The sequence below is a fragment of the Eupeodes corollae genome, chromosome 1 (genome assembly GCF_945859685.1).
Source record: "Eupeodes corollae chromosome 1, idEupCoro1.1, whole genome shotgun sequence".
NCBI classification, from domain to species: domain Eukaryota; kingdom Metazoa; phylum Arthropoda; class Insecta; order Diptera; family Syrphidae; genus Eupeodes; species Eupeodes corollae.
In genome coordinates this window covers 168245021-168272988 of record NC_079147.1, presented here as the reverse complement: position 1 = coordinate 168272988, position 27968 = coordinate 168245021, and the positions used below count along the sequence as shown (strand labels likewise).

At 34.1% G+C, this 27968-nt stretch overlaps 1 protein-coding gene across 1 annotated transcript in view; it reads right to left on the bottom strand.

Annotated features, from left to right (window-relative positions):
• Positions 1–27968, bottom strand: part of LOC129941268 (ras-like protein family member 10B) — a 151103-nt gene that overhangs the window by 18742 nt on the left and 104393 nt on the right. The window contains 3 exon segments of the mRNA XM_056049854.1: positions 125–238; positions 316–429; positions 21545–21667. Of these exon segments, the coding sequence (XP_055905829.1) occupies positions 125–238; positions 316–429; positions 21545–21667 (351 nt within the window).

The window sequence follows — 27968 nt, the reverse complement described above, 5'->3', positions numbered from 1 at the left end:
TATTTAATTTCTAAAAAAAGTATTGTTGACTTCAAAGTTAAATAGTGTAGGTACAGTTAAGTTTAAATTATTTAAACATTTTCTGTAGCTTTTTATACTAAGGCATTTCAAAATAAGACCTTACCTGAGAATTCGATTGAGCTTCAGTGATTGTATCGCATTTATTACCAACGACAATTATACTAAAATCACGATGGCAAAAGCTGTCTAAAATTTGATCTCTCATCGATCGGCAGTACTGTAATAATAATTAAAATTAATACAAGATAAACGATTATTTTTACATTCTACTTGGATTTGTAAAATCAAACTTACCTGAAATGTTTCCAAATTACCCATGTCAAAAACCAAAACATAAGCATGTACCGTTCGCAGCCCCAGTGGATGACCATTGTTCCATTCAGCAAAATTATCAGCTGGAAATCTCTTCTTCTCCATTTTGAAAATAAAAAAATAGAAATATATAGGTATGAGTACATAACACTCTAATTGTGCATGACAGCACTTAACAAAATAAAAAATAATAAATATTATTATGAACCAAGTACGTAGAAGTTCGAAAGGGTTACTTTATTTGGTAAATTGAAAATGGTCATGGTCTGGTTACAGAGGCGTATTTAAAGATTTGGGCCCAGGGCTTATCAATTTTGGCGCCTTTAAAATAATGAAAAGACATTTAAGCATTGTTTTTGTCACAAATAAAGTAAGTGACTCGTACGTAGAGCCTAGACACAGTTTCAACAAGTTTAACTAAAACCGTTCCTCAAAGTTTTTTTTTTGGAAAGAAATTAAAAACATTGGCTTAAGAAAAGATGCCCAAGTTTGTAATGACGATATTGATTTGGAGGAGATGAATCGTAAATTCTCTACTTCCCAAACCCAATTTAGTGTTATGCCCTCAAAAATTTGAGGGATGATAGTATTGATAAGACGCATGTTCGGTAAGTACGGTACATGAGTATCAATTAGGAAAAGCAATATTTTCTATAAAATCGAAATGCACTGGACCTACAGTCTTTATAAAACTATAAATAAAATAAACTTCTTCCTATATCGAATTAAGAAACTCAAACCTCTTTCGTTATATTAAAAAATTCCATAATTGATTAAGTTCCACAAGTTAAATTTAGGATTGATCTTTAATAATAAACATACTTGGGATACAGAAGTGCGTCGATACTGTTCTGTCAACGATTTATGCTTCAAGATTAATTCTATCAACTCATGCTTAATTAAAGTCGGTTATGTATAGGTGCGAGCTGTTTGTAGGCCTTGACTGTCATACGGCTCAGAAGTTAAAGGTAGACTTAATACCACTGTTCGAGAAGTTTTTAACCTTCGTAGATTTGATCATGTCTCGTATCAGGCTCTTCACCTTTTTATCGGTTACCTGGAAACTTTCTTCAAGTATTGTTGTTATATCTTACTTTTCAATTAGATTATTAAAAGTTATCTATCTAATGTCTAGTTATTGTCAAGTCGTTTTATCTTATTGCCCCCGTCCACCCATTTGTTTGAAGGAAAACAGATTTCTCCACCAGTTTCCCATATCTTTAAGAAAAAATGACAAGCCCAAAAAGTAGTTGTCCACGCGTTGCCCACATTTGCACGTTTTTGAGAACCAATACAACTAAAACTACTTCGGAAGAGAAAGATAATGTCCACACTATCGACGCTCTATAGATCATTTGTTAACAGCTTAATTCCAAAAAGTTATCGTGGAAAGATTTAAATTGCTTTTACTTTTCGAGTGAAAATATTTTTACCGTTGAAACAAAGAAAACGATACTATTTATTCGACATCATCATATCAAACTTTACTATCAGTCTAAGGGTCAAATTGAACCCTCACCAGTTCACCACCCGTCTGTAGTGGTTTGATTGAAAGTCACACTTTAGAACTATCACATAACGCAAGTTTTGGAACCAAATGGAAAAGCGGTTCACAAGTTGTCTATAGGGAACTATTAAAGGGGTTGGTTTGGTTTTCTACAAACATTTTTTGCGGTAAGCAAACCTAAGAACACACTCAAGTGCCTTAAGGTCAATATAGTAGGTGTTAAAGAAGCTTAAGATTGGCTCTCGTCCATATTTTAAAATCCCAGAGTTAATTTTGTTTGGTTAGAATAGAATTTATAAACTTTTAAATAAGAGATTTAGTAGTACTCGTGGCGTGATGGTTAGTGCGTACGACTGTCATGACAGAGGTCTTGGTTTCAAAAACCTGCCTTTGCTATCTAGAGTTTTTTCATGAGTACTGCCTTTTAAGAGGAATTGACAAATCCTCCAAGAGAAATTTTTGTAATGAATTCTAAAATTTGCCTTTCGGATTTGGCACAAAGACTGTAGGTCTCCTCCATTCGTGAAATGTTGGTTGGGAGTTATAAGTCACAAGGCCTTATTTCTCTACGGACTGTTGGTCCACCTAATTTTGTTTGTGATCTACATATTGAAGGCTTGCGCTGCACCTAGCAATCTTACATCTTGAACTTTTAGCCCCGGGGTAAATACGCCCCTGTCTGGTTAGTACAAGTACGAAGTTGACCGAAGCTTTTAAGAGGATGAAAAAAAATTATAAATCTAGTGGTGAAATGACCAACAAACCACTTACACAATGAAACCACACAAACTGTCATCGGGGTTTTCTCTGTTAGTGATATATGTACGTTTTTGTGAATCTATGTACATATATGTAGCTTTAAAGGTATATTTCTACATAAACTAAAACTTCAATCGAATCAGGGATCCATTATATTTCTCATAGAGATTTTTTTATGGAATGGACCTGCTTTTCTGGTCATGGTTATTCATTCATTTGTATGAAATATATACAGATAGACATATGCTTACATTACACATATGTACGTAAAAGAATAAGTTTGTCTGCAGTATCCTGGTTAACCAACCGCACATGCAAGAATAATGCTCAAAACATATCGTAGGAGAGAAAAATATTGAAGTGTGGATGTGCCACTTTATGGCAATGCTAGAAATGACCCTTGATAACAATACGGGATCACAAACCTGTTGTTATTCATTTAACTTGCAAACGAATTATTTTTAAAATTTTAATATTTTACTAAAATTGAAATCCAATAGTTCCGTATTAGTATCCTATACAAAATATGTAAAGTTTCCAAATTCTATAGCAATTCTTAAATATTCATGTTAACGTGTTAACAATGACAGTTTCTAGGCTAGCTAAATACTTACTTAATGAGAAAACATCAATAAGTTTTATAAAAGAACGCTTCGTGTTGGGTGAAGAAGGGTATTTCCAGTTCCTTATAGCTTATTAGAAAGTTAGAAATATGAAAACATCACCAAGTTTCGAATTTTTGTACCCTCCCATCATTCATTGTGTAATGTAACCACCGAAAAAAAAATCGTTTCTCTTAAATGAAACAATGTAATTGATTAATGTTTTAAACATGGAAAGGGCTTTTTTTAAGCATTACGTAAGAAAAGGAGGTTATTTTGCAACGTTTCAAATTTAAGGCTTTCAAAAAACATAAGTTGCCGAGATTTCTTAAAAATAAAAAAGACATTTTTAGTAAATAACGAACCGGATAAAACGTTAACTAGAAAAAGAAGGTTGCAAAATAAACCAATTGGTCATGAAATGGTTTTCGAAAGCCAAAAGTGAAAACATTCAAATTTAAGGCTCCAATAGTGGCAATATATTTTATGCGATATATTTTATCGGTTGAATCAGCTGATGTAAGCCAAGCAATTGTTGACCATAAAGACTTATATTGAAATTCAATCTTTGTTACTTGGATACCAATGGGAAGATGTGTTAAACCTTGATGAAAGGGTTAGTGGTAATGGGTCAGAATATTTAGATTAAGATTTTAGATTTATTTCCATTTTATGTTTACAATTATTGTTTTAGAAAAATAATGTTTAATTATAACGGTTAATGTAAAGTTAACATTAAGTATTTAGTTAAGTTTTGCATAAAAGTATTAGAAAATTCGTTATTTAAAGGTTAACAGTATTTAATTACACTTATGTATTATAAAAATAATTATTAAAACTATAGAAGACAAAATAGTGCTTGACCATGAATTATAAAATGAAATGGTATCATGCACTTTGTGGTACGGATAGCAGTGTAGAGTGCATTTTAATTAATAAATTTAAATTGGGTGGCGCAACAGTCTGTTGTGAACCAGGACCTAGTGACTTACAACTCTCAACCATTCCTGTGTGCGAGTACTGTTGTCAGGAAAGGAAGGGACCTACAATTTTAGGCTGAATCCGAAAGGCTAATTTGAGAAAGCACTTTCATGACAAGAATTACTCTTGAAGGATTTGTCAAAATCCGCGAATTTTTTTTGTTGTTTTTAATTAAGATGACACAGGCAGGGATTGAACCCAAGACCCTTGCCAGTCCAACGCACGTTTTGTTTTTTTTTTTTTAATTCATTTTTATTAGTTCATTCTTAAACCTATCTTAAAGCTAGTCAAAAATTCATAAAACTAGCCTAATTATCCATAACTTACAACTAACTTAATGGTCCCATACGGACACTCTAAGTTAAACTATAACACTAACTACTAATGCTTTCGGCCCTAAGATCTATTTTACTTCAATTTATATTTTATTTATTTTTGTATTTATTAGAAAATTTTGAAAAAAACTAATATCATGATCCTCTTTTTCATTTTTACTTAAAAACTACTTAAAATAAGGTCCTTAATATAAAACTTAAAACTAACTTAAACTACCTATTCTACCTATAAACTACTTAAAACTAGAACAACCACAGCAGCAAATTAACTTATCTAGCATTTTGGTTTTTCATATTTTTTTTGTCTTTTTTTTAAATTTTTTTTTATTCCACCAAAACTGGTTCTTCTGCTTCACCCTATCAGTTCGGTCACGTTCGGACACAGCCCTACTGACCCGAAGGAGCTCTGCTCCGCCTTGTGCCATGACGTGCCGATTGTACAGGAGTCGCCTATCCACGGTTCTTCGTCTGACGTGGTAGATTAACGAAACTGCCAATCTATCCTGTATCAGACCGCATTTGTCTAAAAAGAGGAATGCCTCTCGTGGAATGAACCCCCTCAAGCGTGTACTTTCAAAATACTCGTCGTTCGGATAGAACGCAACGCCCCGAAAATTAAATTGTTGGTCGAAGACATAGCTCTTGCAATGTGACCTCGAACGAGTTTTATCACGAAATTGTCAAATCTGTTGATTCAAGTACCGTTGTATAGGACCTCGTTGGAAAAGTAATGCACATAAGAAGATTCGGCTGTTCGATATAAGCTGGTACAGCGTCGTAAACACTGCCGCTCGAAACTTCTCCATCTGGAAAGGGACAACGTTGAACCACACAGGACAACCATAAACTATCATCGGCCGTATGAGAGCCATGTAGCAAATTACCTTTACTCTGGGGTCAAGCCGACTGCTAAAAAACAGACGTTTCGTCAGAGCGAAGGCTCCTCTGGCCCTGGCCAGAGCAGCATTTATATGCCTGTCGAAATATAAATACTCAATTTAAACAAAGCAAGTAAAATTATCTTTTTTATGGTTTAGGTTGTCGTGGTATAAGAGGTCAAGCTAAGTCTTTCACATCTGATTTAGAAAAGAGCCAAATTCTAAGATTTTTTAAGAACCTTTGGCATTGGCCATTAAAAAATAAATATAAATTGGGTGGCGCAACAGTCCGTTGAGAACTAGGGCCTAGTGACTTACAGCTCTCAACCATTCCTGTGTGCGAGTAATGTTGTCAGGAATGGAGGGGACCTACAGTTTATATTCCGAATCCGAACGGCTAATTTGAGAAAGCACTTTTTCATGACAAGAGTTACTCTTGGAGAATTTGTCAATTCCTCGCAAGAGGCAGTACCCGTGAAAAGACTTTAGATGGCATAGGCAGGGATCGAACCCAACGCACTAACCATCATGTTACGAGTACTACATTGGAATTGGCCATTGCTGTTGCATATATCTGCTGGAAGTTTATTATATATGAATGAGGCTATGACAGTACAGAAGCATCTAAGATGCTCTGTTCTAGTTCTTTGGATAGTCACAGTAGACGCTGATGATCTCAACTAGCAATTTATGGCATTTCTTCTTACTGCATTGTGAACACCGCATATAGAACAGTCTCAACGGAAATGATGTTTCCCATCTAGGTTTGTGAAGCATTACTCTAATGATCTTCTTCTGGGCTGTGATTAAAGGCTGTAGATTGCTGACAAATGAACTATCCCAGCAGGAAATACCATATTCTAAGCAAGAGTTAGATAATGCATGATAGATAGATGTTAGTAAGTTTGTTGGTACTATTTTTCGAGAGAGGAAGATCTTGTTCAAAACAATAAACATATTTTTTTTAACACTCATAATGTGTGACTTAGGTAGAAATGGCGATCTCAAGGCAACATAGCCTGAGACTCAATTAGCGCTGTAGTGCGCCGTTTTGATAATGTGTGACTTATAGTTCAGTTTTGAGTCTAGTACCTACTATTCCAAGGTATTTAAATTCTGTTACACATTCAAGTGGCGTGCAAGAAACGGTACAACTAGAATGATCACAGCTTGCGTCATGAAGACCAACATTTTCAATAGAAATTTCATTTGACATGGAAAAGTACATTATCTTGGATTTGCTACTCAGCACCATCTGATGATGCTTAAACCAGTTTGCCGAAATAGATAGATCGATATTCATTGAGGTTTTTACTCTATCAACAGAAGGAGCAGAATACGAAAGGGCTAAGTCATCAGCAAAAGCAACTACATTTCCTCTCAAAGGCAACAGAAAAATTGAATTTATATAAATAATAAAAAGTAGAGGCCCGATCACTGACCCTTGGGGGGCTCCTACACATGCACTAGAGATCGAATCAATCATAGTTCTACCGATTCGCAATGCTGGGACCTGTTTTGAAGATAGGATGAGTACCAATTTAAAATGTTACTTCTGAATCCATGTCGTAAAGTTTATTTAAAAGAAGTTTATGGTCGACTAAGTCAAATGCTTTCGTCAAATCAAGAAACAGAGGACCAGAATAATCGAGTTCATTATTAATTCTTTACAAGAGTCACTACTGTATCTTCAGTAGACTTACCCTTTATGAATCCAAATTTTGAAGAGCTGAGAATTCTATATTTACCAAGAAACATAAGCATTCTTTTACTTACTAATTTTTAAATTTTTTTGAAGAGATAGCAACGAAATTGGGCTGTAGCATTCTGAGAATATCCCACTTTCAAAGCTGAAGTTAACAATACATGATAAGGGCCTTTTTATAAAACCATATATATTACTTATATTACTGTCTGCTGCTTAAGTCGTCTATTCCAAAGTAAGTTTTTGATTTCAAGTTAGCAATCGCATGAGATACTTCATTTTCGGTAACCGCACTAAAAAGAAATGAAGACAAAACTAAATCATCATTTGGATGTTCTAGACATCGATGTTTGAGGACCGAAGACTACAACAGCCATTTTGAAATTAAATGTAGGACCAGAAGGCAAGCATATTTTTACAAAAATTAAATTTGATAGCGGACTGACCATCTGAGAAAATACTCATAATAAATACTCTGGGACAAGACTTTTTTATCACCAAATGTTCGATTTGGAGCACGCTACATTGATTGCGAAAGCGGAATGAGATAATTAATTTTAGTCGTTCAGAGTACACAGCTTCAACCTCTTCAATTGTTTTTGATCCATCTGTGTAAAATTGGATTGACTCGTCTTGCAGAAATACCCTATTCTCCAAGAAAGTTCTTTGTATATCCAATGCGTAATTCGGGGTTGTAATCCACGTTTATTACCAATAGATTTTTTTGCATGAAAAGAGAGCTACAGTAGCTTTTTTATCTTCTGCATTAAAAACAAATTCTCAAACTGAAAAACGAACAAAGTCCTCTGTAGGAAATCTTATTCCGCTGCCATTTGAAAATTCCGCAAAGTGTCATCTAATCGAACAATAAGTGAAATTGATATTTAAGTACGATCACAAATTCGAGATTTATATTATTTTTACCAACAATTTTAAGTATGTTTTATAAATTAAATTTGACATCAGAACTACGAGTTAATCAAATTTATAATAAAATCACACCCATTAATTTAGTTCTACTCGAAGTATCCTACATCCATGTTTATACTAATAGTCGATAGTGTTAAAAAAATAAATTTTTTCAATGATTTTTTTGTTCATGTAGCCGGAGTTACATTATGCACCCAGTTTACTTGACCTCGATAAATGTGATTCACTTAAGCTTTTACTCTTATCCTTAAATCAGCTAATTTAAAATTACACATGTTCGACTAGGATTTCTGAAGTAAACCAGCACTTAAGTCTCTCAACCAAGACCCATGTTGAACGCCGCCGCCACTCACACTCCCTGAGGGTTATAATTAAATTAACGAAGCTATACATATGTATAAAATGCACATACCCAAGACAACAAGAGAAAAAAAATATAAGCTCTTAGGATATTCATTTCTGATAAAATTATCTCGTCCATTTACGGCGGGGCCAAGGCATAATGCGATGCACAGTAGAGTATTTTTAAACTTTTATATTGTATTATAGAAATTTATGGAACTATTGACTATACAATTTTACTCACGTTAAGTTTGTAATACAATCTGAAATTTTAGTTTTGTAACAAATAAACAAAAACTAGACAACAAATTGTTAAATCATTATCCTAAGAAATTTGAAAAAAAAGACTTGAATGCTTCCTGATATTTTCATTGCCTTTACGGGTGATCCAAATAGTATTGGTTCATCTTTATCTTAACAGATAAACCCATTTTCGACGCCTCTTTTTCAATACTCAGCATATGAGAGTAATTAAACAGACTTATTTGAAAGATAGTGTTAATGTGGGAGTCTTTCAAGTACGTTGTGAAAAAATCACATCACAGCGCGTCACCTTGTCTAGAGGCTTTTTTAAAATCGAAATGTTCTGTTAAGTTGTTTCCAACTTTTCGGATGAGCGCGATTTCTTCTTCACAAACGGACGAAATCGGCAGGGAGGCCAAGACTAGAAATGGCTCTACACAGCTCGTCCCTGTAAATGCTGTCATATGCGGCCTTGAAAACGATAAACAGATGGTTGGTGTCAAATTGATGTGCTTGGGTTTTCTTCCAGAATTTGCCGCAATGTGAATGTTTTTTATCGACTGTGGACTTTCCTGGTCCTAAACCATACTAATAAGAAGCTATAAGGTTGTTGACGATTTTGACGTTAACATATTACCGCAGAGAAGATTTGTATGCGATGTTAAGTAGAATGATTCCACTATAGTTGGTGCAGTTTATACTTTTTTCCGACCTTATCTATAAAATAAGTTGGTGAATGCTCCTAACCAAATTATTTCCAGCTGCTTGTTAGAATGTAGCTTAGATACTGCAATCTTTACTTCGTCTAAGTCAGGAAGGCGACTATGTTGAATGGATCATCCTGTCTGACAGCGGAAACCAGTTCGTCGCTGCCGTTATACAGTCCGCGAAAGTTGTCTTTCCATATATTCAGCATTGACTATTATTCCACTACGAGTATGATGTTTCCACCTTTCTTCTTTGCAGCCTTCGGTTGGAGGTTTATGGACCTGTAAATTTAGTTTCAATTGGTCATACAACTTTCGAGCTTCATTCTTACTTTTGAATCTCTCAACATCTTTGACTACATGCTTCTCATGCATTTTCTTCTCAGAAGTCGGTGTTCGTCACTTCTCTTCTGCTCATAAGGCTCATGAGCAGCTCTCGCCCTTCTATGAAGCGCCGTTTTGCGTGCCTGTTGTTTGGCTGCATTTGCCTGCCGGCATTCCTCATCAAACCGGGGTTTCCTTATTGGTAGCTGATTGACACTCAGTACATCAGAGGCTGCTTCGCTGATTGCATTTTGGCAGTGCTGCCACTGGTTTTGACAGACAAGGACATCATGAACGCTGGTAAATCATTCTTGGATAAGAAGTGATGTCTAAAGGACCTTAATCTCAAACATGTGATAAAGAACTACGGCAAAAATAATCTATCCCCAGAACCTCTGAAGACCGATTACTCCGAATTGGAAATAAAAAGGAATTCATTCTTTGAGAATTATTTCAAAACAAAGATACACCAAATGAGATTGTCCTTTCTGCAAGACAACTACGTAGACAAGGAAGACCCCAATCACCCAGCAAATTAAGTTCGCAGATTTCTCAGTTTTGTCATTTTAACTGGACAACAACCTTTGTTCCAATATTTCTCCACGAAAGGATTTGCTTTATGGTACAATATGGGACTTCTCTATTCCACCGATGACTTGTACACCGCTATTGATTGCTTGGACCAACAATCTACTTTGTAATCTGAAGAAAACTCAATTTTTGGGAATTTAACGGCAGTAAAAGCTGAAGACTTGATAAAGTTTAATCGAGCATTTCATGAGTCATTTGAGGATTACCTCTTTTGGCTGGTGGGTGAAATGTGCTGGAACATTTCAAATCGGATGTTATTCTACCCGGTGTCACAATTGCATCGTGACAGGGATAGAGACGAAAATGGGTACGCGGAGTTTATAAAAAGAAGTTTTATGAATTAGTGGGAGTTTCAAGATGCATTCGAGTGTGATGATAATGTTGCAATTAGTCCCACAATAAAATGTATGTGCAAAGATGGCTAGAAATTAAATTAGATGACATGCCTGTGTTTGTGATTTTTCATAATTTTTGCGTATTTATATTTAATATTTTTTGCCACTGCAAGGGCCTAATTTTTCTAGCGACCAATAATAAACTTGATGATTGAAAAAAGGCACAAACATTTTTGATTTGTTCATAGTAAGATGTTGAAAAACCTAAAAATAAATTTTAAAAACGAAATTCTTTTTCTTTCATCTCAGATTTTTAAAATTGTATGTCATGAATTTTATGATGTGATGAATGAGATAAGAGTTGATGTGAACCCTGAAAGACTTTCAAAGTGATATTTAGCTTTGAAATTATTATTATGTTGTAAAAATTTGACCCTAGCCAAGTATTAAGCTGATTACGATTAAATATAAATGTGGCGGATAATATAAATAAATTATATTTTAGACCATTTCTAATAGACTCGTCAGTGGTTAGATTTGATTAACATGATATATGTAAGTTTTTCACTTTGAATTTGATCCAATTTAACTTTTTTTTTAAATCTGTCTGACTGAAAACAATCTATAAATGTTTTATTTTGATGTTGATATATTTTCACGCGTACTTTATGACTATTTGAAGGGCAAACGCATACAAAATTCTCATGTGAATATTGGGCAAATGAGTTCGGTTTTGAAACAGCATTAGTAAGTCTGAGAAAGGTTTCATTTTTGGCAACACAGACATACGACAGGCCCTCAAGGACTTTTTATGTTTATATCGAAGCACTGTGTGAGGGTAAGGAAAATAGGATATGATTTAAGAGGAGATATCGGTTCACATTTGACTTAAAGTTAGCCAAAGCATTCCACGTTCTAGATGAGTGATTAAGAAAAGAATCTCTATGCTTGACATTGGTCCCGAAATTGAGCTCAATGGTAAATTGATGCACATTCCTTGAAGTGCGAGTATTACGAATGTAAATGTTTTGGTTATAGGTATTGTCTATCATTTTCCTAGCCCATTTTTGGATTTTATCCAAAAGATTTAAACTTTTTTTTCGGGGCACCTGCCCAGATATAAGAGTTTGGACGAATGAAGGCTTTGAAAATAACATTCAGATCAAAAGCGGTGACAAATTTCTTGCACCTACGGAGAAATCCTAAGCAGCATTTTTGGCAATGAAGAATATGTGATCATTCTATAAGAGGTGATCTGTAATGCACATACCGAGTGCTGAAAGTTGATTAATTTCTTGGATGCAAGTTCCACTCATGGACAGTGACATCTGGGGTAAGTTAACATTTAACGACAGGAGATAGCATTGAGTTTTTAAAACATTTAATTCTACACGACTTCTTATTCCCTATTAAACTATGCTGTCAAAATCAGTATAAAATGATCGTATCATACGCTACCTTTGGCCGTCAGCATCCGAAGAACAACAGGATGAGAATCTAAAAACAAATATGATAAGCTGAGGGTTCTGTCATCAGCGAATTATTAAGTGGGTTCAGATAAAAGATCATTTATAAAAATAAGGAATAGAGTCGGCGACAAAACGGAGCCTTGGGGCATAACAGAGTTTATTTATATATTATATATTATATTTTATTTGTAGCCAAATTTTGCGTTTACATTTTTCATACTTAAACCTATATTGCACAATTTACAGAGATTGGTATATATGCTACCTTACTACTGCCAAGTTTATATTTTGTAATCAATTTTATAAAGCTTAAATAAGAAATTTAAAGGAAAAGCTACTGTTAAAAACCTTTATTAAACATAAATTAAAAAAAACTTAAAAGGCGTAGATGTGTTGAGAGAAGGGGTGGTTTAAACACAAAGGGATACAATACCCAGTTCAAAACAGCTTTTACAAAAGAAATATATTTGTGTACATAATATTATACATAAATAAATAAATAAATTGGGTGGCGCAACAGTCCGTTGTGAACCAGGGTCTAGTGACTTACAACTCCCAACCATTCCTGTGTGCGAGTACTGTTGTCAGGAATGGAAGGAACCTACAATTTTAGGACGGATCCGAACGGCAATTTTTTTGAGAAAGCACTTTTTCATGACAAGAATTACTCTTGAAGGATTTGTCAATTCCCCGCAAAAATTAATTTGTTTTAAATAAAGGTGACACAGGCAGGGATTGAACCCAAGTATAAATAAAATAAAGTTAAAATACAAAAGAGATACTAAACAATTGAAAAAATAAAAAAGAGGCTGGGATGCGACCCACACTGATAACTTCCCATCCCGTCTGTCGATTTGTCTTGCTTAAAAGTTTGTCTATATGTACTTGTTTTTTTACCAAATTTGCGTACTTTTTTTTGTAGATTTTATTTTTTATGAACAAATGGACTGTTGGATTATTATATAAAAATCACTGAATATCGAAAACAATATTTTCTGTGAAATAAAATAAGTTTGAAGCCAATATTTTTAATTTTTGAAAAGCTATTTGAGTCGAAAGTAAATTTGTACCAAGTTTTAGTATTGTTTTTTTTTAGAGTTTTATTTTTTGTAAAAAACCGTCAATTCGATTTTCTTCAAAATTCTATCGAATGTTGAAAACAATATTTTCTATAAGATAAAATTAGTTTGAAGCCAATATTTTATAGTTTTGAAAAGATATTTATATATCGAAAATCAATTTTTACCAACTTTTGTTAAATTTTTTGTAGGTATTTAATTTTTTGTACAAAAACTATCAATTCGGTTTTTTTCAAAATTTTACTAAATGTTAACAACAATATTTTTTGAAAGATAAAAGTAGTTAAAAGCCAATATCTACAATTTTTAAAAAGATATTTGAGTCGAAAATCAATTTTTACGAACTTTTATAAATTTTTTTTAAGGTTTTTATTTTTTGTAAAAAAACTGTCAATATGATTTTTCTCAACATCTTTCAGAATGCTTAAAACAATATTTCTTATAAGATAAAATAGGTTTGAAGTCTAACTTTCAAGTTTTTGAAAAGATATTTGATTCCATATTCAATTTTTACCAACTTTTGTTAATTTTTGTTCGGTTTTTAATTTTTTATAAAAAAAAACTGTCAATTCGATTTTGATCAAAATTTTACTGAATGCTGACAACAATATTTTTTGAAAGATAAAAGTAAATTAAAGCCAATATCTCAAAGTTTTGAAAAGATATTTGAGTCGAAAATCAATTTTTACCAACTTTTATTAATTTTTTGTTTAGGTTTTTATTGTTTGTAAAAAAAACTGTCAATTCGATTTTCTTCAAAATTTTACTGAATGTTGAAAACAATATTTCTTATAAGATAAAATAAGTTTGAAGCCTAAATTTTAAGTTTTTGAAAAGATATTTGAATCGATATTTAATTTTTACGAACTTTGAGTAATGTTTTTTTTTAGATTTTTATTTTTTATAAAAAAAACTGTCAATTCGATTTTTCTCAAAATCTTATCAGATTTCAAAAACATTATTTTTCGTTGCTCAAAATTGTTTTGGAGATGAAATCATATGTTAGTCGTTAAATTTAGGAGGTGACAAATTTTTTTTTTCAGTTTTTTTGATTTAGAAAAAAAACCGTTAGATAGATTTTTTTCAAAAAATATATTTCTTTGAGACCACGTTACAGTTTATTATATAAAATTAAATTCAAGTCTCTAGCGTTTTTGGTTCGTAAGATATTTAGGGTTAACCAAAATTTTCACCTTTTTTTTAAACTGCTATGGTAAAAAAACCACCCACGCAATTTTCTTGAGAGCCCTTTCTGCATCTTTCTGCCTTATTATCTGTATAACAAAATTTATTTGAAGTCGATATCTCTTCTGGTTCTTGAGCTATGGACAACGAAAAAAACGTCGCGAACGTACGGACGTAAGGACGTACGAACGTACGTACACACGCACACATAGACATCTTTCTAAAAATCTTTTATTTCGACTCTAGGACCTTGAAACGTCGAGAAATGTCAAAATTTTCAATTTGACAAATCGGACCCATTACAATAACTTCCTATGGGAAGTTAATAAATAGATAAATAATAAATAATTGTATAATAATTAAAATTAATAAAACATTTATCAGTCTTCAATAAATAAATTAAATAAATTGGTTTATAATAAACATATTATCATTCTTAACAAAAATAACGTTTTATAACAAAGTTTAAGAAGCTAGATTTGAGATAAAGGAATTGTCGAAAGATAAACAAGAAATTATATATTTTTCATTTAATTTTGAAATTCTCATGGAGACCATTTCTATGTTAACAAAGTGTGCAATTCGATTGTTGAAAAGCACCATGGGATATTTAGCATAATTTTCAGAAGCTTATTCCGACAAATTTAAAGTCTTCGTTTGTGACCTTTTGCACAATTTCCCCAAGCAGGTAATCCATAGAACATATGTAATTGCTTTAAAGATCAGTAGTTTCTGTTTATAAATGGGTACAGTATTTTGATTGTTAGGTTAAATTTTTTAATTACTTCTTGTACGTTTCATAGCCGTTAAGAATAAGATAGTTACTTGGTAAGAAACTGGGTTTTTTTTTCCATTTATCTTTATTTTCCAGTCACTAAAGTAATCTTGTATTTTAAAGAGTGCAGATTGCAAGTTAGTTTCAATAGTGGAACCAATTGAATCAGAAGAATAAATACATGAGTAGTCAGCGAAGATAGCTGTTTCACAATTTTTAAGTCTTAGAAAGTCAGAAAGTTGGACCAAGTACAGATCCTTGGGGGACCCCTGCGACACAAATAAAGCTTTGGGAAAGACAATTGCTTACGGACACAACACACAAAAGATTTTATAGATAGATATATAGAGATAGATAAATTCTTTATTTTTTCATCACAAAGTTTACAAATTTTGTATACAAGAATAAGGACATGGCATTACTGCCATCTGCCTGAGATGAAATTTTATATATGATTTAAAAATAAAAGAAATAATAAAAAAGCAAACATTTTAACATATAAAAAATAAATACGTAGCAAAAGATAAACGGTGATTTTTTAAGAGCTTGAGAACTTTAAAAAAAAAAACGCATACAATTTGCAAAATCTCATCGATTCTTTATTTGAAACGTTAGATTGGTCCATGACATTTACTTTTTGAAGATAATTTCATTTAAATGTTGACGCGGCTGCGTCTTTGGTGGTCCATTCGGAAAGCCCAATTTTGGGTAACTTTTTCGAGCATTTCGGCCGGAATAGCCCGAATTTCTTCGGAAATGTTGTCTTCCAAAGCTGGAATAGTTGCTGGCTTATTTGTGTAGACCTTAGACTTGACGTAGCCCTACAAAAAATAGTCTAAAGGCGTCAAATCGCATGATTTTGGTGGCCAACTTACCGGTCCATTCCTTGAGATGAATTGTTCTCCGAAGTTTTCCCTCAAAATGGCCATAGAATCGCGAGCTGTGTGGCATGTAGCGCCATCTTGTTGAAACCACATGTCAACCAAGTTCAGTTCTTCCATTTTTGGCAACAAAAAGTTTGTTAGCATTGAATGATAGCGATCGCCATTCACCGTAACGTTGCGTCCAACAGCATCTTTGAAAAAATACGGTCCAATGATTCCACCAGCGTACAAACCACACCAAAAAGTGCATTTTTCGGGATGCATGGGCAGTTCTTGAACGGCTTCTGGTTGCTCTTCACTCCAAATGCGGCAATTTTGCTTATTTACGCAGCCATTCAACCAGAAATGAGCCTCATCGCTGAACAAAATTTGTTGATAAAAAAGCGGATTTTCTGCCAACTTTTCTAGGGCCCATTCACTGAAAATTTGACGTTGTGGCAGATCGTTAGGCTTCAGTTCTGAAATGTCAAAGCATACTGAGCATCTTTCTCTTTGACACCATGTCTGAAATCCCGCGTGATCTGTCAAATACTAATGCATGAAAATCCTAACCTCAAAAAAATCACCCTTTATAAAGAAATATATTTATATTAAACAATAATATCAATTTTAACGAGATTTGAAACACAAAATAATACACAATTCAGTTATGAAAAGCTATTTTTAAAATATGTATTATCAATTTTAACGTGATTTGAAATACAAAAGAAATAATATCAAATTTTGTATGATCAGCAACAAAGCAATAAATTGTTAGGTATAAATTTGGTTTAAGCTGCAATAAGCGGGTAATCGACTAGGTTTAATATGTGAAACTGTTACGGTAAGAAAGAGCATGTTGGCAATATTTAAAGAGGCTGCGCCAGCCCATTGCTCCATTTAAAAAATTTCAAAAAGTTTCGCCAAGGATATAAGACTAACTAAAAGATTTTAAAATTTTAATGAGGTACATAGGAAAATTGAAAATTAATAGCTTATGTAATATTCCGTCAAACCGAATCAAAATCTTTTGCAACATCCAACAACACCAAACCCGTACTTTTTCCTACATTAAAGTTACTTTTAATGTGTTTTGTTATGCGATGAACCTGTTGTACAGTACTGTGACATGCACGGAATTCAAATTGTGTATTTAGTGGATATCAGATTCGAACCTTACTACTTGAATTGAACGGTCCAAAAGGTAATTTCTAACCCAACAAGGAAGAGATTCATCTATACCAAATGCACGCATATACAATAAGAGAGTTTTCTGACAAACTCTACGAATGCCTTTTGCAATATCAAATGCAATAATCGTACTTTCTCCAAAACGTTGTAAAGATTTGTTCCACTGTTCGGTAAGATAAACCATGAGATGACTTGTTTTGTGAAGGAATAAGGAACGTCCAATTGAATTCTACAAAAATAAAAACTTCAACAATCTTTTACTTTACTTTTCAAGATCATAGTCATGTTACATGTACATATGTTTGATTTTCTTTTAAATTTAAATATCTGAATTCAATTGTTTTATTACGTTTTCCATTGTCATATATACCACTGTATGCATTCAAAAATGTGGAACAATATCGTGTGCAATTCACTCTATGGATATAGCCCTTTTTTACACGCCATTTGCTTCGTATCTATTCAATCCATGTCCCAATTCTTTTCTCTAAACTTTTGTTTGAGCTTTAGGTCCTTCTTCTTGGGTATTATATGAGGACGAAAATCAAACAGAAAAATACTTTGAAAAAGGTTTTTTTTTGTGACAGAGTTACTCTGGCACATGATCCGCTTACTCATCATCACATCATCGCATCGCCTACGTCTACGTCTACGATACGATGTAGACACTTTCTCTTGCTATTTCTATTTTGCAGCTTTATTCGTATATTCGCTTTACTTCCGGTTCCAAGATGAGTGCTATAGCAATAATAGCACATCACGTTCTTGAATAAGGATCTCATTTCAAACAATGTCCAAGCGAGAGTGGTGATTACAATAAACCCTGTATTATTAACTTGGAGGGTTGGAGGTTTTGTTGTAGGATGTGGACGTTTTCAAAGAGTTATGTCCGAATAATGGAGTTAAGCTATTAAACAAGGGTGTGTTCGGGCTGAAACAGTATATAAAGAGGGACTAAAGCGATTTTTTATTTAATTTATTTTTCAAACTTTGCTTTAGAAATCCTTTGAAGGTATAAAAGTGCTCAAAGGACAATTTAAAATTGTGTTAAATTATCTTTCAGGACAAAATGAATGCTGAAACAATTAAACGCAAATTTAATTAATAATTATTTTGTACTTTCTTGCTTTTTCTTTGGGTCATTAAACTTTTCTCATAGTGGAATAAATTAGCAGAGTGGTCGATAAAGTAAAAAGGCTTTAAACTGTCTCTGTTTAAAAGACTTTGAGCCACTTAAGATGCAACTGAGTTGATATTTGTACATAGTTTTAAAAGTGCATTAGTGATTTAGGGCTTCATGTATTGCACCTAGAATAAAACTTTTTGAATGCCCTTACATTCTCTCAAAGACCTTAATTAACATCGTTATAAGAAACACACAAAATAAAGCAACAAAGACAAACTTACCTAATTTTTAAACTATCTTCTTTTTTGATCCACTTAATTTCTTTGAATTGTATTTAAATAAAATTCACAATATAAGAGTGTAGGAAAAAACCCAAGGATAATAAAATTTAAGAAAACACTGGCCCCTGAATTAAATGAAATTCAACCCAATTAAAAAGGATTTTATTTTATTTAGCCTCCGTTTCTTCCTGATTTTAGAAGAGAGACATAATATTACCTTGAAGAGCAGTGGGTGTATATTTGAATAAATGAAATTCGTAAATTTTCTTGAATAAATTAAACTTCTTATTCATGGTTCAAGGTAAAAAGGGACATTAAATGAATAAAAGCCGCCTAAAAACCCCAATGATTCACTAAAGTCAAATCAAGGCAAAAGTGTAACTATGTATGTACTTATTTTAAAGAAATGTAAAATATGGTCATCTTTTTTTATTACTAAAATTCAAAATTCTTTTCTCACTCTATTTAAATCATTGATTTTATTTCGACAGACATACAATAGGTAAATTTTAATTAATCAATACAAAATAAAAACCGCACTTTGAACATAAATTAATTAATGTTTGACTTATTAATGTAAAATTAGTAATTCATTGCTTCATATAGACTTTTCGGCATGGTTAGGTTTAGGTTAGGTTAAACTAGCCGTCCGTGATGGAGTAGGACACACCTAGGCCAGTTTAAAGGCAAATTGTGATACCACATGAATTTTGAGGCTTTCTTCTATGCTCAATGAAACCTTACTTAATGTGAAAGACTTATTAATGTCTCATAGGAAGTTATTGTAATGGGTCAGATTTGTCAAATTGAAAATTTTGACATTTCTCGATTTTTCAAGGTCTCAGATTCGAAATAAAAGATTTTTAGAAAGATGTCTGTGCGTGCGTGTGTTCATCCGTAAGCTCGCGATGATTTTTTCGTCGTCCATAGCTCAAAAACCTGAAGAATTATGCAGAAAGATGCAGAAAGGTGTTTCAAGAAAATTGCGTGAGTGGTTTTTTTTACCATAGCAGTTTTAAAAAAAGGTGAAAATTTTGGTTAACCCTAAATATCTCACGAACCATTGAAGCTAGAGACTTGAATTATATTTTATATTATGTATTGTAGCATGATACCAAATCATTTTTGGAAAAAATCCAATTCATTTTTTTTATGCATCGAAAAAAATTAAAAAAAATGGTCACCTCGAAAATATTATGAATAAAAAATGATTTCATCTCCGAAACAATTTTGTGCAACGAAAAAAAAGTTTTTTGACATCTGTTAAAATTTTGAGAAAAACCAAATTGACTGTTTAAAAAATAAAAACCAAAAAAAAAATATTAAAACTAATTTTAACTTATAATAAATATTGTTTTCAACATTCTTAAAAATCTTGAGAAAAACCGAATTGACAGTTTTTTTACAAAAAATAAAACTCTAAACAATAAAAAGAACAAAAGTTTTTAAAAATTTATTTTCAACTCAAACATCTTTTCAAAACTTTGAGGCTTTGAAAAATATTGTTGTCAACATTTAATAAAATTTTGAGAAAAAAAAACAATACTGAAGGTTGAAAATTTACTTTTGACTCAAATTAAAAATATTGTCTTCAAACTTTTTTTATTTCGATATTCAGTAGTTTTTCTTAATCCAAAAGACTGTAAAATAATTAAATCTACAAAAATCGGTTCTTGACATCTTTTAAATTAATTTCATTCATACAATTTAAGAAATGCTACTAAAATTTGTAAAAATTTGTTTTCTACTAAAAATCTATTGAACAAAACTAGAATTTCAAACTAAACTGTTTTTTGATATGAAAAATATTGTTGGGAATTTTAAAACTTTTAAGAATAATTTAACTGACAACTCTTTTAACCCAACACAAAAACCTACAAACTTTTAATCAAGACAAATCGGCAGATGGGAAGGGAAGTTATCAGTGTGGGTCGCATTCCAGCCAATTGTAATGCATCATTTCTGTCGAGTTCATCTGCCTTACAATTTTCTGGAATGTCTCTAAATATTAAACTGTTGTGCCATTATCCCATTATAGAGATGATCGACAGTTATGAACTCTTATAGAGTTTATTGAGACAGAGTCCAGATATTTGATAGCGGCCTGACTAGCTGAGAAAATACTTATATCAGATGTTGATATCACGTTTTCTTTAAAATAGGACAATTCTTCTTTTATAGCCAAAATTTCCTCTTGCAGAACGCGAAAATGATTTTGAAGGCGAAATGATTAACTAAATTTCAGTCATTTAAAGTACAAACCTCCACCAACACGTTCATTTATTTTTGGTCCATCTGTGTAAAAGTGGACTGACTCGCCTTTCAGGAGTGCGTTATCCTTCCAGACAGATCTAGAAGTTGTGTGTGCTTTGAAATTGGATCTAAATACTTAAGATTTACGGAGAGGCCAATGCTGTTGTTTACCCACTGTTATGAAGCGAATAGCAGAGCTTCCAGCTCTTTGTTTGCTAAGTATATAAAGAGATGATAAGTAAAGTAGAGAATTTAATGCCTCAGATGGGGTCGTGTGAAGCGGTCTAAAATATGGCCCAGGTACTTAGCCTCGTCTAAGAACTTTAATTGGAAACCTTTAATAAAGGGAGTGTTAACATGTGACATTTTGTATTTTGTCGAAAATATGACTGATTCGGTTTTGTGTAGGTTGATACCTAGTCCACACCGATCAGTATTGTCTAAATCATTTTATAAGTGTTTTTTTTTAATCAATCACTCCGAAACCCTACGGATTCAGACCATTAAGGATTTCATTTACCGACAAGTTCCAGAGGAGAGGGTATAGAACACCACGTCATCGTGCCCATCTACTAAGGGATCTTCTAGCAGAATAGTTGCCCAGTTAGTTCATTATTCTGCTAGTCAGCATTAAATAAATTAACCTCCCAAGCGAACTCTCTACGTTCAAAGATGTTAGTGCAGATGTGTACACGTTTGTTAAAATCGTTTACGATACTGTAAAGTATATAAAATATAAGTACTACTCACCTGGGGTGGAACATCGAGTACCATCAGCTCCCGTATGCAGGTTTCGCACACAAGACAGTTTTTGTATATACGACGTCTTGAAGTTGTTGCATGACTTTTTGGAAAGTCATGATTAAAAAATTGCTGAAAATTAAATAAAAACTATTAGATAGTAAATTAAAATTTCATAAATAATTTCTAAATATTTGGGCTCACATACTATGTCAGGAAGTTTTGAAGATAACCTTAATATACATAATAAGTAAGAGGAATTTGATAGGACTATATTAAAAATAAAAAACCGTGTCAATTGGATTTTTTAAAGAATTCTCACCAAATTTAAAACCAACATTTTGTGTATGATAAATTAAGTTTGTTCTCACGATGTTTTAGTCGAACATCACTTTTAACCAATTTTATCAAGATTTGTGCATGAATAAGATACTTGTCAAATACACGAACTAAGTACATCACACGATTGACTGATCCTACAATAGCACTGGTGGACATTGCTGGCAATCAAATTGGACTTCTCCAATCGATTTCGATAGCATTAATTCAAATTTGACTTTAAAATACTCTACCACGTAACATTTTTAGTTATAACTCTTAAAAATTCGAAACAAGAGCTTGTAAGATTCATGATGGTTTTCCAAATCTATTATCCCTCTCTCTATTTTCAGTTAAAATATTCATACAACCTACATATGACAAACAACTTTCGAAAAATCTTCATAAATTGTTTGAATTCACGTTTCTCAAATTTATCATAAAGAAACGCTGAACAATTGTATTTCATCAAGTTTTTGAAATATATTAAAATATGTAAAAATAATAAAAATATTTTTTAAACTTCAACAGGTAGTTAAATTAAAGTTTGGATTCGAAATCAGTATTAAAAATATACTCCAAAACATATTTTTCAAAGCTATGGAAGCATTAAATTAAACGTTTGGTTAAAACTTCACATTTTGTCAAATAAAGACTCATAACTTATGAGAATTCCCAGAAGCTATGTAAGATAAACTGTATCTAGACGTACAAAAAAAAAACAATTTATTTTTAAGCAAAATGTTGTGTTATAAATTAGCTTTCAAAAACCGATTTTTGTTGATTTTATTATTTTAAAAGAGTCATATTTTATAAAACCTGATGTAATAGAAAAATGTAAGGGTGAGGTTTGAATTTAGGACATACTAGTCGAATAAAAAAGTATTGTTTTGCTTGTGAAGCAGAAAAAAAACGCAATTTTGTCGACCAGTGTCATATTCTGTCAGATAAGTGCTTTAGCTGTTGTACGGGCAAGGACCTACTAAAGCTAAAAATCCTTCAATACAAAATTGTTTCTTTGCGATTTAATAATCTCTTTCAACGCGTCTAATAGTCCATCGGCGTTAAATCGCACTATCTCGGAGGCATCGCCATGGTCACAGCCCACGACTCGAGATAAAACGCCCGCCAAAAGTTTTCTACAAAAATTGATTGATATTGGCCTTAAACCAATATTTTCATAATGTTACCGATTTCATCAAAATCGATGTTAAAAATCTATTTTTTTTACGTTGAACGAATGCTACGTATTTCAAAGGGTAAGGTATTGAACTATTTAGGTGCTACTGATGTATAAAAGTTAATAAAGCTGCGAGTATTCTGCACAGTAGTGAATGCAAGATATCTAATAATAATAACCACTTCTACAGACAAATAATTTTAAAACCTTATAAATATTTCAAGCGGGAGAAAACCTGAGCTTGCAAACAACGAAAAGCTGTGTTCAAATCTTTTTTTCTTCGAGATGGTTTTTAATACATGCTTTTGAGCAGCCAGCATAGGTTGAATATAGCTTTTTTAAGTATCACGTATTTCAAAGGGTAAGGTATTGAACTATTTAGGTGCTACTGATGTATAAAAGTTAATAAAGCTGCGAGTATTCTGCACAGTAGTGAATGCAAGATATCTAATAATAATAACCACTTCTACAGACAAATAATTTTAAAACCTTATAAATATTTCAAGCGGGAGAAAACCTGAGCTTGCAAACAACGAAAAGCTGTGTTCAAATCTTTTTTTCTTCGAGATGGTTTTTAATACATGCTTTTGAGCAGCCAGAAAAGGTTGAATATAGCTTTTTTAAGTATCACACCTGAACCAAAAAAGCAGAAGGTGCTTTTCAACAGCACAACAGCCGTCAACAAAGATCTCTACTTCAGCGACGCGCTCAAAGGTAAGATCATTGCCGCGGTCATTGACAGGAGTCATGTGGATGGTAACATCTCTCATGATCATTGGGCAGAGGTCAAGGCCCACCTCGGTTTCAGATTTGTATCATTCATCGAGGAAAATCCGGGGCCTCTCCCAGACACAGCCGATGCAGGATGGTACCAAAATCGTATCAAACTCATCGCCTGTGGAGATCAGAGATCTTTCGATCTTTACAGGGCTGCTGTAAATGGCTTGCAAGAAGTCTGGCCGGGTGCCAAGCTCGAGGTTGTTGCAAGGGAGAATATTCCTTGCCGGCCAAGAGCACGTATAATGGTCCCGGCTCTTCACAACTGTCCAGACATGATCATGAAACTGATCAAAACAAGTAATCCGGACCTGCCTACTCACGACTGGAAAGTACCAAAGGTTGAGAAGGAGACAGTGGGATACTATAGATCGGCTCTCGTGCTGATCAATCACTGGCTCCACTGGCCGCGACCAAAGGCGTGATTAGGTATGGTTTTGATGAAATCATGATCCGTATATACAAAAAAGATGAAGATACGGTAAACATGCACCCCACAGAAGCCTCTTCAGTGGAGAAAAGCACTTCATTGGCAACGAAAATGGAAGTCGATGCAACACCAAAAGTAGAACCATCGACATCCACAGCCCCAAATGAGCAATCCGACGTGGAGGCTAAAACTACAGTCGACAGTAACTCCGACATGGAGACTGAAGACGCCATCTTAGGTATCACCCGGAGTGAGGAAGACCTGCTTAGGTCCTCCTCAGACGAGGAAAACGCCGACAAAACAGTGGTGGAGGTTGATCTGACTAATAGTAGCAATGCTGCGATTAGTACAGATTAATCTCCATCACGCCATCATGGCCACGAACAACCTGATACTCCGACTGCATATGAACAAGGAAGGAACATCGTCTTAATACAGGAGCCGTGGGTCTCAAACTTCATCATCAGATGTCTCAGGACTCCTGGCTATAAAATATTGTATGCATCGGAGAAAGGTGAACCAAGGTCATGCATGTTAGTAAAAATGACTTAAACATATTTTTACTCCCCAATTACAGCGACAAGGACACCACCACCGCTGTCCTAACAACGGATAAAGCCACCTACTGGCTCATATCCTCCTACCTTGGCCAGGAAACACCTTGAGGAAGGCAATTGCGGACGCGCAATCGAAAAAAGTTGGTCTCCTAATTGGTTCAGACGCTAACGCCCATCACACGGTATGGGGTAGCTCTGATATAAATGAGAGAGGTGAGTACTTATTTGATTGTTTACTAAGCACTAACCTACTCATAAGTAATATTGGTAATGAACCCACTTTTGTAACCAAGAATAGGAAAGAGGTACTTGATATTACACTTACCTCTCCTCTGACTCGATCCACAATATGATTTCAAACTGGTATGTCTCAAAAGAGAATTCCTTCTCTGACCACAAATACATTTCGAAATCACCGGAATACTAACTGGGAGCGTTATAGGGAAGTACTAGCATAACTGCTTAATCACAACCTTCTTAAAAGCTCCTCCAGTAAAGATGAACTAGACCTTCCTGTAACTCATCTCACCGAAGCCTTAAATGAATCAATGAGATCTTCATGCCCTGTAACCGTTTTAAAGGGTAAAAAGAAACCTTATTGGTGGCGTAAAGAACTAGAACCATTCAGAAAGAGCTGTCGCAAACTCTTCAACAGATCTAAGTACACTAGATCTCTTTCTGACTGGGACTTATACAAACAAGTTCTAAAGCAATATAAAAAAGAATTAAGAAAGAGTAAGAGATCTTCTTGGAGAAATTTTTGTGGTAAAAAAGAAAATACTTCAGAAGCCTGAAGACTCAGGAAAATTCTCTCAAAAAGTCCAACAAGTGCTTTAAAGACAGAAGCAGGCACGTGGACTATCACAGATGAAGAATCTCTTAATCTGTTATTAGACACCCACTTTCCAGGTAGCTCTTACATAATCATTGACTTAACATCGGAGTCCTTAGCTTATACAAGCAATTTAGTTGATCTAATAACGCGAGAAAAACTGCAATGGGCCATAGACAGCTTTGATCCATATAAATCTCCAGTACCAGATGGAATCATTCCGGCCGAACTAACAAAAATGCTCAGACATGATTATTCCACCATTGGAAATCATTCTGACAAGCTGTGTAAGGTTGAGATATATTCCCAAAGCCTGGAGAATGGCAAAAGTAGTCTTCATTCCCAAAGCAGGGAAACCCTCACACGTTAACCCTAAAGATCTACGACCAATCAACCTATCATCCTTCCTTCTTAAAACCTTGGAAAGATTGATTGAAATTTATATCAGACATAATTTAAAACCATGTCTCATTTCCACAGCTCAACATGCTTACTCTATGGGAAAATCAGTAGAATCAGCACTTCTATAGTACTGGTACGTGCTATTGAACATTCCCTCGAATACAAAGAATATAACCTGGTAGCGTTCCTAGATATTGAAGGAGCTTTCAACAATGTCAGTTACCAGGCGATCACAACAGCAATGGATAAGCTGAAATTAGAGAAGTCACTCATAGATCTTATAAGTCTCATGCTCAAAAGCAGGACAATAATTTCTAACATGAGAAGTTTTACTACCACCAGATCGGTGAATCGAGGCACTCCCCAAGGTGGAGTCCTTTCGCCTCTTTTATGGAACATGGTAGTAAACGACTTACTTACAGCATTGGAGACAGAGGGTTTCAAGGTGATTGCCTACGCTGACGACGTTGCAATATCCGTATCTGGGAAGCACCCCCAAATTCTCTCGGAACTCCTACAAAATGCCCTAAACAGGTTAACTAAATGGGCTAAGCAATGTGGATTGGACGTCAACCCACACAAAACAGAATTAATACTCTTTTCGAGAAGATATAAAATTCCTCAGATTAGCCCACCCAAGATTAAAGGAATACCATTAAGCTTTTCCGACCAAGCTAAATATTTGGGCCTCATTTTAGACAAAAAACTAAATTGGAAGGCAGATATTGATGAAAGAGTCAAAAAGGCTACTGTAGCGCTTTTTACTTGTAAAAAGGCCATAGGATCAAAATGGGGCTTCTCCCCAAAAATAACCCACTGGCTATACACTTCGGTATTTAGGCCGATACTCATTAATGGAGCCGTCGTTTGGTGGACCGCACTGGGCAAGATGGTAAATCTAAATAAACTCATTAAAGTCCAGCGGTCAGCAGGTATGTGCATTTAGACCTAACACCACTTGACATCTTCTCTAAAAAGGTGGCTGCCAACTCATGTGTAAGGCTTAGAGCCACCTCTCAATGGACCAGTAACAATACTGGACATACAACTATTCTAGACAATTTCAGATCTATCCCAGATCGCTTAGACTATACCACCCCAAAAATTGTATTTGGTAAAAGATTCCATGTGTCCATCCCTTCAAGATTCTCCTGGGAAGAAGAGAGACCCCTGGAAGACGATGCGGTACACTTCTATACTGACGGTTCAAAGACCGATCGCGGAGTTGGAAGTGGTATCTTTTCAGAATAACTGAATCTCAGTCTATCCTATAGACTTCCAAATCATTGTAGTGTATTCCAGGCAGAAGTAATGGCAATTAAAGAAGCACTACCCTGGCTCAAAGAAAACGTTATATCTTGTAAGGATATACGAATCTTCTCAGACAGCCAAGCCGCTCTTAAATCTCTCGCGTCTGTCTCCACAAACTCTCGAACAGTCCACGATTGTCAATCATCTCTGAATGAGATGATGGAACAGTTTAACATTCACCTCATTTGGGTGCCGGGCCACAGAGACATTCCGGGAAATTGCAAAGCCGATGAGCTCGCCAAAAACGGAACACTTCTGCCTTATGTTAGACAAAAACATAACATAGGAACACCACTTGCTACATGCAAATATTTTCTCAAGCAATATGCTCTAGAAACAACAAATGCTAGATGGTCACAAAGTACTACCTGCCTAGCAACCAAGCAAATATGGCCAAGTATTGACTTAAAACGGTCAAAAAGCTTGATATCACTGAGCAGACAAAGTATAAGCTCTACAAGAAGACATGCTCTGAGGCTAGGGGTCTACACAAATGACTTCTGTAGAAGCTGCATGGACGAGGAGGAAGAGGAAACAGTCCAACACCTTCTGTGTACATGTCCAGCACTCTCCATTAGAAGGAATTACTTTCTCGGTAATCCCTTCTTCGATAACACCAGTGAACT